General features: G+C 37.0%; 1 protein-coding gene across 1 annotated transcript in view; it reads right to left on the reverse strand.

The window, feature by feature from the left end:
• Nucleotides 1–3,587: 3,587 nt before the first annotated feature.
• The window catches only part of GGTA1 (glycoprotein alpha-galactosyltransferase 1 (inactive)), a 150,874-nt gene continuing 142,296 nt past the window's right edge, over nt 3,588–12,165 (reverse strand). The window contains exon 7 of the mRNA XM_043990363.1: nt 3,588–6,218. Within this exon, the coding sequence (XP_043846298.1) occupies nt 5,648–6,218 (571 nt within the window). The 3' untranslated portion in view covers nt 3,588–5,647. The remainder of the gene's footprint in view (nt 6,219–12,165) is intronic.

Raw genomic sequence — 12,165 nt, forward strand, 5'->3', positions numbered from 1 at the left:
TTGTTTTTCCAATGAGAAATTTCATATTTTCTTTTTTTCCATTATTTTGACTGATTCTTTCTTAATGTCTCATGGAATTGTTAACTTCCACTTGCCCAATTATAATTTTAAAGGAATTCTTTTCTTCAGTTAGTTTTTATACTTCTTTTTCCATTTGGTCAGTTTTGTTAAGAATTCTCTTCAGTGGATTTCTGTGCCTTCTTTGCCAAGCTGATGACTCTTTTCATAATTTCCTTGCATCATTCTCATTTCTTTTCCCAATTTTTATTATTATTTTTTAAAATCCTTTTTGAGCTCTTCCAGGAATTCTTCTTGGGCTTGTGTCCAATTCACATTTTTTCCATTAAGACTTTACTTGTAGTTGTTTTGACATTGTTGTTTTCTTCTGATTTTGTGTCCTAATCTTCCCTATCACCCTAGTAACTTTCTGTGGTCAATTTATTTTATTGCTTGCTCGTTTTTTCAGTTAATTTTTGTACTTATGACTTTATGTTCAGCTTGGGCTATGTGCCTAAGGAGAACACATTTTCATGCTGCTGTTTTCTGAGATAATTCTAAGGGAATGTAAGTTTCTGGCTCCTCCAAAGTAGTAAGATCTAAGAAGTGTGGTCACTGTTCTCTTGGCTTGTGTTCTAGTCTTTACCCAGGAAGGGACCTTGTTCTTCAGTAGTCATAAGTGTTGGTCCTCCTGTTGACTTTGGAACTGTGATCTGATATTCTGCTCTGCTGTAGTCAGAAGTGCTAGTGTTCTTTTCTGCCTTGAAACAGACCCTAAATTCTTTTTTTTCCTTTTTCTTTTTTTTGGTGGGGCAATGAGGGTTAAGTGACTTGCTCAGGGTCACACAGCTAGTAAGCATCAAGTGTCTGAGGCTGGATTTGAACTCAGGTCCTCCTGAATCCAGGGCTGGTGCTTTATCCACTGTGCCACCTAGCTGCCCCAACCCTAAATTCAATATGGCCAAGTTAACCCCCTGAAAGTACTACCAATACTGTCAATTCTTAATTCCTTAGGGAGAATTCCTTACTCCCTTATGAGCAACTGCAAATACTCTTCTCTGCCCTGGACCTGTGACCAGGGGCCATGTTCCCCTTCTGCCACAAGCACTAGTGCTTCTCTTCCCCTGGAACTGTGACACAAAACTGCATATGGGCAATACAAAGGGTCCTGAACCCAGCACTAGCAAAGAGTGCCTTGTAATTTCTAATCTCTGACTAGTTACCCAACCCCTTTATAATCTATGGACTGAGAGCAACGGAAGTTGGTGCTGCTACTAATACAACTGCCTCTAAGGCCTGTAGCTGACCTTTGGGAGTTGGGGGTGGGGATAAAGAGGATGGCCTGCACTTCACTCTACTTCAGTGTGACAGGCATTTCCTGCCAATCCCCTATGTTGTCTTTGGCTGGAAAATGGTTTCACTCCAAAATTTTGTTGGTTCTGTCATTCCAGAATTTTATTTGAGCTGTTATTTTAAAGTTGCTTGGGGGGGTGGCTAGGTGGCACAGTGGATAAAGCACCGGCCCAGGATTCAGGAGTACCTGAGTTCAAATCCAGCCTCAGACATTTGACACTTACCAGCTGTGTGACCCTGGGCAAGTCACTTAACCCCCATTGCCCCACCAAAAAAAAAAACCAAAGTTGCTTGGAGTGGAATTTGAGCGAAGTCCTTTATTCCACCATTTTGGCTCCCAAAATTGGCTGCCATATTCTTATAGGAGGACTGATTCTAGGTACATTAACTATAACTTGAGGCTGCCCCTTTTTCTTGCAGCAAAGCACTTGAAGCAGAGTAGATGCCCATGAACTGGGGAATGACTACAATGGTAGTATATGAATGAAATGGAATATTCCTTTATCTTAGGAAATGATAAGTAGAAATAACATAGTGAAGTAAAATAAGCAGAACCTAAGAAAATAACATACACAATGAATAGTTTAAATATAAAGGACAAAAAAAACCCCACCAACAACCATATTGTGCAATTGCTCCATAATGACCAAGCTTGGCCCCAAAGAGGGGAAATAAGAATTCCCTTTTCTCAATTCTTTGCAAAGATAGCAGAGTATGGGTATGCAACACTGCATTTATTTACACACTTATTTGATGTGATTAGTTTTGCTGAATTGCTTCCCTCTCCCTTTCCCTTGTTATTCTTTACTATAAGGGACGGCTTGCTGGGAGAGAGACAGGGAAAGATATTGGGAAATAAAGGTGATGGGTAAAAACAAAACATATCGATATACATATTTTAACAAATAAAATAACAAAGTTATTGGTTAAATACCATGCACAATAGAAGGAAGTGGTAGATATAGAAACTTTAGTTTTCATATAAAATAGACAAAAGTTGTTGAGGGTATTTTTTTTTTAAAGCACCATCTTATAAGGCACTCACTCTACTCATTCTAGAAAAGGGAATGCCTACTGTTACCCAACATCATCTTTACATATGGATATAATTAACAGTAGAAATGACATTAAAGATGATGGTTTGCTAGGGGCAGCTAGGTGGCACAGTGGCAAAGCACCGGCCCTGGATTCAGGAGTACCTGAGTTCAAATCCGGCCTCAGACACTTAACACTTACTAGCTCTGTGACCCTGGGCAAGTCACTTAACCCCAATTGCCTCACTAAAAAAAAAAAAAAAAAAGATGATGGTTTGCTGCTGTACCCTAAGAATCATAGAACCTTTCTATTTGATATATACCTCAAATCTATGTTCTCTCCCATTAGCATGTGAGAATTAGTTTTCCTTGAGAAAACTGTCCCTACCTTTTCTATTTCTACCCCAATTCCCAACAGTACTTTGTACATAGTAAGTGCATCTTTCATTCATTATTTATTCATTTACTCTCTTCAGTGGTATTCCTCTAGCTCTAATTTTTCATCTTTCTAATTTTTATATTCTACCAATCAATGATTATGCAAACCTGTAGGGCCCCAAAATGAACTGAACCCTAAATTCAATATGGCCAATTTAACCACCTGAAAGTACCACCAATATTGTCAATTCTTAATTCCTTAGGGGAAATATATTTACTAGTATGCATGTATAAAGTCATAAAATTTATTAAAACCATCTACTATGTTCAGGTACTGAGCAAGTGACAGGCATACAAAGAAAAACAAAAAGATAATCTATGCCCGCAAAGAGTTCACAGTGCAATGGGAGAAAGACAACACATAAAAAAAGAAGCCAAAAGGAGGGGTAAGGTGGAAGGTACTCAGCACTGGAACATGATGAAGAATATGCCAGGCAGGGAAAATTATGAGAGGGTTGCCCTAGCCACATCCTTAAATAGGAAAGGAGGAAATGGGAGGAACTCTCAATGTCTCCCTCCACCTGCTCCAATCAGAGGGAGAGAGGGGTTTGAAGGAGAGGGATATCAGTAGGAGATTTGATTTTTCAGAGTTGATAGAATTTTGCAGGAAGATATGTTACTGGAGGCAATGAAATCCAGGAGACAAGTTTATTGAAAAATTGAAGTGGCTGATTATGGTATGCATAATCATGAATACAACCTAGTATATTCTGAGAAAATAATTTATTTTGTTTTTACATCTTAATGATATTAAAAGCTCTTAAAACAATCATTAAGATATACTGAATTTTTTCCAACTGGAATTCCCAATGACTCCTTTAAAAAAAAAAAAAAAAGCGAAAGAAGCTAATCAGCTACTCCCCTTAAAGTTGCCCCTTAAACCTGATATCAAAACACTCAGTTGAGTGCAGGATGGAAATCTAAGTCTTCCTTCATCCAAATTTAGTCTAAAATGGATTGATTAATATTTATGGAGATCAACAGGGCTTTTGACTCAAATGTAATCTATTTTTCCCTGTAGGTATTTAAAATTTTATTTATTATTATTATTTTTACAAAGAAAATGTTAGGGAGAGGAAGCAGGAGAATGTTCCTGTTAACTACTGTTACACTACTTCAAAGGAGCCCCTGCACAGTAGTTTGCATAAGATATGCAACTTACTTGGATATAGAAAATAACTTGAGCTGGAACACAAGAGAAAGCTAGGAAAATAAATATCAACATACATTCCTTCTCCTGCCTTCTCAGTGAGCTAGTGGCTCAATTACCAATGAGGTCTAAGGATATTTACACTCTCTCTCAGAGGATACTGATATCTTTGGCAAGAATGATGGTTACTGGAAAGGCTAACTGCCATCTGTATTTGCTTTCATAATAATTCACATGGAATTCCATTTTTGAGGCTCCACAGTCATTCACTTGGTAGCTTTTGCTTCTTCCACCCTTGATGCTCACTGAGACATCACAACTCATTCATTGTCTAATCTCTTGAAGTGGTCCAATGGCACTGGCAGTGAAGGTTTGAATAACGTATTTACATCTGCTCTTCCTCTTTTTCAGAGGAAGACCTTGGTAAAAGATACTTAGAGTTTCTTGCCCTCTCCTTCCACTCTCCTTTGGCCCTCTCTCTGTTTCCACATTCTACCAACCCCTTGTCCTGACGCTGGGGGTGGGAAAAACCACAAGATGGAGAAACTGTAGCTGGGGCAAGGTACAAAACAAGATGATGATATGCAGAGGGGAAACACTGCCAGTGGGAGAGTCCATTAGGTAGCCCTGTGAACTTGCTGTGTCCAGTAGAAGCAAGAAGCCAGGGATACCTTCCTCATTCCTGTACATAGGTCATTAAACACCAATCTAAATCTCTACCATGGTCAGTTGCACCCTTGGGATCTAACGTAGCAATACCACAGACAAGTTGCCAGCCTCTCATTTTACATTTTCTGGCCCTCTCACAGCTCATTCAAATGGTTTAATACAACATAGGAGCTAATCTGCCTCTTGCTGAATAGATGTCCAATACTTAGTCCTAGAGCAGACACTGAGATAAAGCCCTTGAGCCTCATTAGGAAAACTCCCCTCATTTGGATAGTTGTGTCTCCTAATACTTCTACAAACTTCACACAAACACATCACTTTCTGATCAGGAATGACCACAGTCTTCAAATGGGTTCAGGCAACATGTCATCAATAGCCAACTAAAAATTGTAAACTTGGGTTGCATCATAGCCCATAATCTTTATAAAGTATTGGCACAGGGCAAGTGTCACCATCCTTCTCCAGGCTAAGTGAAAGAGTGATATATTACAAATCATAAGGAACTAATCCATGACAGATCTTCCTCACCAACCTCTGGATGGGTGAATTTCACTATAGAATTAGAGTGTTTCTGGCTTTGAATACTTATGACAATCTATTCAGTCATATTTTATTAAGGTCAAAATAATTCCCCATTACCCACAGTAGATTTTTTAAAAATCTGTGTATTTACATCTAATTTCCAGGCATGTTTCTTTATCCAATATCACCCGTGCAGAAGATAGAAAATTATAAAGAGGTTTTGTGAATTTGCTTTTGAGTAAAGTGATGTAATTTTTTTGGCTTTACCCTTACTTTTTTTTTTTAAGTGCAACTGCTTTGAGGAATTAGCCAGAACGATAGGCACTCTAATCCAGAAACTTAATGCCATCCCACCCCAAACATCAGGAGTTATTTCTGACCACATTATATTCTTTGACTGCCAAGCAATCTTGACAAGTCTAATGTCTGAGGAGGTGCCTATGTGGTAATCCCAACAGTATTCTGGGGATAGGATTTTTGTGGTTTATTGAGAAAGGAAATACTTGTTGAGATGGCTTTCATCATGCCATTCAGCTTCAATGTCATTTTCCTTGTCCTGAAGAATTCCCTTGAAGCATTCCTGGGTGAGGTTCAAAACCCGAAGTGGTGTGCCACCAAAAATGGCTGCATGGTAATAGAAATCTCCCTGGCCAAAAGGGATGTATGCTGCAGACTCAGGCCTTCTCTCATAAGTGAACTCACTGGGATCCGCCTTATACCACCATGCCTGGAGTTGAGCTACTGACTCCCCTAGAGTCTCTACCCCAAAATCATCCTTGAAGATCTGATCCACATCCATGCAGAAGAGGAAGTCAACTTCATACTGGATGTGATCTATGATGTGTTCCCCAATGACCTTCATGCGCATCATGCTAATGTCCTGCCACCTCTTCTCTCGGTTTATCTCAAATACTTTAAATGTACGAAGAGGACCCAGCTGTATCCAAGGGATCTTAGAGTAGTCATCCACCATGATATAAAATATAACTCTCTGGCCAACCATGAAGTACTTCTCAGCAGATGTCATGAATTCCTCCAAATATCGATCAAGATACCTATGAAACAAACCAGAAATAAATCAAGTTATCCCCCAAGATGAAAATGATAATCAGTTTTAGGGATGAGCCATGCTGAGCAATATAAAAATATTAGCTAGCATTCACATAGTGCTACATACACATATACATATGCTATCTTATTTAGTCCTCTCAACAACTTAGGAAGTTGATGCTATTATTAAGCCCATTTTGCACTTTAGGAAACTGAGGTCAACAGAGGTTGAGTGACTTGTCCATAATAAGGGTCTGAAACAGGATTTGAACTTGGGTCTTTCTGACAAAATCTAGCACTATATCCATTATATGACCGGTCATCCAATACTCTCCTTCCCATTTTCTCTCATAATTGACAGCATAGATGAACTTTGAATAAATAGTCTATTTAGCTACCATAACTATTTTTTTGTCTCCATGTCAGTTTGTCACTGGCAAACTGTAATGCAACCAGAAGGCTGACCATCAGAAACTATGCCATATAAGAATCAATTGAAGAAACTGTGTATCCCTATTATTTTCAATTTATATGTATTAATGATCAATCATCAATTCACTATGTATTTGGTTGACCCTCTCATTATGGTGAATTTGAGCTCCCTTAAGTCTGTACCTTCAATTGCCGGTTTTGAAATTATATAATTGAAATTCCATGGTTTAATGATTGATTGATAATTGTATCTAATCAGTATATCTAATCAGAATCATTATCTGTTAATCAAATTCAGACTTGAGTGTCTAGACCTCGTCAGTAAATCTGTAAGAGTTTAACTTCCCTATTCTCTGAGATAGAACCTAACTATAAAAATTTAATCTTGTGAGCTTTTTGCTGACCATGTAGGATATGAGTCAATCTTGTGATAGGTTATTTGCTCACTATGAGACTTTCCAAAGATGTTAATCATGGGATGTTGGTCCCACCTAATGATAACTGATGTGAGCAGCCCAACCAATCAAGACTGAAATATATCTGTTTAATCACTATGTAAATGCTATAAAAATAAATTATATATATATGTATGTACATGTGTGTGTATTGTAATGATTGGAATGGAGGAAAATGCCTCATGTATGTATGGATGTATATGTATATAAAATGCTATAGAAAAATTCCTTGACTACTAGGAGTCTTGGATCCAATTTATTGTATTTGTTAGCCATACTAATAAATTGATCATGCTTAGAACTTTGTGCCTCAGTTTCTTTTATTACAAATTTTATCACTATAATTGGAGAGCCAGCTAGGGGCTAAATGAGGTCCCCAGACCTCCATACTGTCTCTCAGAAAAACTCCTCTTAAAAGACTGGACTTCCCACCTTGGCCTTAATCCAAATTTTCTTGAATGCAAAACAAACTCCTGAATGGAGATCCTTATTGACAGAACAAACTAGGAAAGTCTCTAGAGCACTTAGATAGTTATTATGTAAGTAGAATTTAAATTAATAAAAGGTCTTAAAACGGAGTGTAAGAATCTAGATTTTAGCAAAATTTCACAGAGAAAGTAAATTTTTTTTTTTTGGTGAGGCAATTGGGGTTAAAAGTGACTTGCCCAGGGTCACACAGCTAATAAGTGTTAAGTGTGTGAAGCTGGATTTGAACTCAGTTCCTCCTGACTCCAGGGTCAGTGCTCTATCCACTGTGTCCACTCTGGGGGACGGGGGGGGCTGGGGGGGGGGACGGTCCCCCAAAAGTAGAATTCTTCTTTTTTTTTTTTTTTAGTGAGGCAATTGGGGTTAAGTGACTTGCCCAGGGTCACAGAGCTAGTAAGTGTTAAGTGTCTGAGTCGGATTTGAAACTCAGGTACTCCTGACTCCAGGGCCGGTGCGCTATCCACTGTAGCCACCTAGCTGCGCCCCTCCAAAAGTAGAATTCTTAAAGAAAAGGGGTAAGGACTAAGAAAAATGTGTAATACCAGAAACTTTTTTTTTTTTTAACATAGGCAGTTGGCCAAAGCAAAACAGCCAAGTTATTGTGAAGCTGTAAATTTCCCTTTCTTTTAAGTGGCAGTGGGCCAAATTAAAATAGCTTTTCAAGTGATAAAAAAATTACCTCCTTGAATTCATTATGTTTAATTGGCTTTTCTAAATTGGCTCAAAATTGAGAATCAGTCTCTGGGGTCCTCCTTTGTAGTATTAAATATCTTAGTAGGGCAATACCTAAGATCATATTTTCAATACAATTGGCTATACCAACCTCTGAAAGGAGGAATCTATCATATTCTGTGTCTTCACTGGGATGGGTGGGGCATGCCCTTTTTATGGGGCACTACCGTGGGGTTACTTGTGACAACTTCCTAATAAACCCCTCAGTCACTTGTGACCACTACTGCTGGTTCCCATTCAGTAGCCTTTTAGGAGTGACAAAGGGTGCAGGTAGTATGTTCCAAGGGAACCTCCCTGGAAAACTGCTTAAATCCTAGAGTCAAAGCAAGCTGCCAGTTCATCTGAGAATGAGTCAACCATGAAATTAAATGATCTTTGGTCTAAAATTACTAGAGATTCAGTTAGTGAACAATTTTGGCCTAAATTTGCCCTTTTGATGATTGCACATCAGAGAAACTAAGAAAGGCCATGGAACAATCTTACTCCAAACAAATGAACCATATTTCCATTTGGCATGGGCCAGCCTTGTCTGATGGGACATGCCTACCACTCCTTAAAGGGCTTGCTTCCGACTCTTCCATCCTGATTGTTCCCTTCTCTTTTGCTCTTCCACCCTATTTGTCTTCCACTATGGTAAGAGAACTAACCTTTTTCAGACAGAGTGAGTAGGTGCTGGTGGTTTGGCTCTCCAAGAGAGATTTATACCTGATGTCACTCAGGCCAGAAACATGATACCCTTAAGAGTCTATTTTATTATATCAGAAATCATCCAAATGAAGAAATCTCAGGTAATCTTGGCTACTACTAAAAGACTTCCTCATTTTTAAGCCTTGACAAGAAACCTCAAAGAAAAGGATTGCTTTTATTGCCCCCCCCCAAAAGGGTACTTTGCTAGAGATTTCAAGCAAGACAAAGAGGAATTTACAGAATAATAAAAATTAGATGCTAAAAAGACCTAAACAGAAATTTAGAGCATAAGAGTGTGTGTGTGCGTGGGGGGGAGTGTAATATGTGATAATCTATACTGGCAAATGTTTTCCAGGTGTTTGCTTTGTTCCATGTTCTGATAACTCAACCTAGCTTTTTTCCTTTGGTCTGATCAGCTAAGGAAAGAGAAATGAATTAAATGAAACTTTCAAAAGTCTTCAGAAAAAACAAGTTTCTCTTTTCTCTATATATTTCCAGCCCTGGCCAAGTTGGAAATGTCAGAGATGAAAGACAAATTTTAAAAAGTTATTTTTTTTCTAGCCTATGGGGAAAAAAAATAGGGCAGGGCCTCTTAAATTTTTTCCACTCATGACCCCTTTTTACCCAAGAAATGTTTTCATATCCCTGGGTATATGGGTGTATATAAAACAAGTATACATGACCTTTTACTGATGCCCAATTTTTGGGGACCCCACATTCAGTTATGCAACCCCATATGGGGTTACAATCCACACTTTAAGAAGCTTTGAATTAGAGCATAAATTTGTGACCAAAATGGAATTTTTTAAATTGTGATTTGAATGTTTTTATGAGTCTTTTTCATGAGTCATGAGTTTTAGGGCTACCAGTCTGTAGAGATTGGTTGAATAGGAATAGAATTTTGTAAAGTTTGATGAAAAACATTGGCAGATCTATTAGGTTACTTAAAGGAGAAACTTTAGAATGACATGGTTTAAATTGCAAACTGGTTTTAAAGTTGCAGTTTGAATTTTAAGAACTTTTGTTAATAGCCATGAAATCTATTTAGGAGAGAGGCTAAATAGAGATTCTGAGAAATGTTAAGAACTTAGAAAAATAATAGAGTAGAAGAAAGACAGTAAGCTCTTGGAATTCACGACACAATCACTCCAAAAAACCTCCAAATAATGCCATAGAAATACAGTAAAGTAGAAATTACAGTATAAGTCCTGTGAGTTTAAATAATTAAAAAACTCAGAACTTAAAACGAAATGTTTGCTATGTAACATGAAAGTAATATGTTGGAATATTAAAGATTGATATTAGATCTCTTACTGCCAAAGTCTCACTTTTACAGTGAGTTCTGCTCTTCAAACTACAGGACAGAAAAAGCAATCAGTTTCACTTCTGAATCAACAGAATGATTCCAAAGCAGTTTGAATTTGTCAGTTTCCAAATCTGAAGTTTTTTGGTGGAATTAGTTTCAATTTTAGTGTAAATTCTTTAAAAGGTACACTTAAAAGCTCAGCTAAAAGGGAATGATAAATTTCTTGCAGGATGGAAATGGGATTTTTTTCTGATTAAAAGCAGAACAGGAAAATTTTAGACCACATTCTTTTTAAAAGAATAGAAATAAGTAAAGTTGAAATTTGTTTACCCTTCTGTTGCTTACTGCTTTGAAACACTAAGTAAGTACTGTTACTAGTCCCTACATTGGGACTCTCAGATTACAGAAATATTCAACAGAAGTATTGAGTACAGAAGTATTCAAACTACAAAGGGAAGGCAAATACCAAAATGCTCCCAGTTTCTGATTTGACCTCAGAGAGAGAAAAGCTTACTTGAAAATTAGGAAGCAACTGAAAAGTAAGTAAAATTTAATGTTTTTGTGTGAAATCTCTAATAATAGTTGGGGTAGGAGTTATGAAGAACAGAATTTAACAAGATAATATCATAGAAGTTAATTAAGTATGTACTCACCCTTTGTGTAAGCATGTGCTCAGATTACAAAAGATTAAATTAAAATGAGCATATGGCTTATAAATGTCTAGAACAATGAAGTTTGGGGTGGGCAAAGCATACCTTGCAAATTATTTCAGGACAAATAAACATTTTGTTGGATGAAATAAGGAAGTATATAATATAAAACAAAATTTATCAGTTGGAAGTTTACAAGGTCATAAAACAAACCGTAGTGTTTTAAAGTTATCTACTACATAATACATTATAAGTTAGGTTAGGAAAAACAGAAGAAATAGACTTAGCTTTTAAGTGATTTTAAAGGAAACAGAGAAAAGGTTATACCCTGAACCCTTCAGAAAATTACAGTCTCCATCAGTTTCTTTCAGTAGTGTAATTCTTGTTAACTCTGTATGAAGTCAAAATTGTTTTAATAAAAGGAGAAACTTTAAATCAAGAAATTATTATACTGCAAATCAAAGGATCTAATTCAAATCACTGGACAATTTGACAGATAAATTTAATTATGGATCAGAAAGGATAATAATCTGCTGTACTATCAAAGAATTAGTGAAATTGATAAATAATCATTCAGGAGGGCTATATAAATCTCTTTATTATATGAATACTATCAAAAGGTGTTGTTCAGTCCTTTCAGTCATGTCCAATTCTTTGTGACCCCATCTGGGGTTTTCTTGGCAAAGATACTGGAGTAGTTTGCCATTTCCTTCTCCAGATCATTGTACAGATGAGGAAACTCATACGCAAACATTGTTAAGTGACTTGCCCAAGCCACACAGCTAGGAAGTATCTGAAGCTTTATTTGAACTAAGATCTTCCTGACCCCAGGTAGGGTTGGCACTCTATTCCACTGTGCTACCTACTGTTGTTTAGTTTGTATTTAATTATTTTAACTAGAACCCATGTGATGTTCACAATTGCATTCCAACAACCAAAGTCTCATCATTACTTTTCAATCTGAATTAATTTTTAGATTAATTTAATTTAAGCTAATTAGAAACAGTGAACCCTCAGATTTGAAATCCTAGCAGTTAATGGCCCTTGTGAAAATTGAGATTTTAAATTAACATTGATTGAATTGAAATTTGTTCCAAAAATTAAATTAATGGACTCTCATATGATATGTTTTCCTATTAGGAGAATTATTGTAAATACTTCCAAAAACATTTTTTGTTCTCTTCTAAAACTCCATAATCTTGTT

Source organism: Dromiciops gliroides, chromosome 2 (genome assembly GCF_019393635.1).
Source record: "Dromiciops gliroides isolate mDroGli1 chromosome 2, mDroGli1.pri, whole genome shotgun sequence".
NCBI lineage: Eukaryota > Metazoa > Chordata > Mammalia > Microbiotheria > Microbiotheriidae > Dromiciops > Dromiciops gliroides.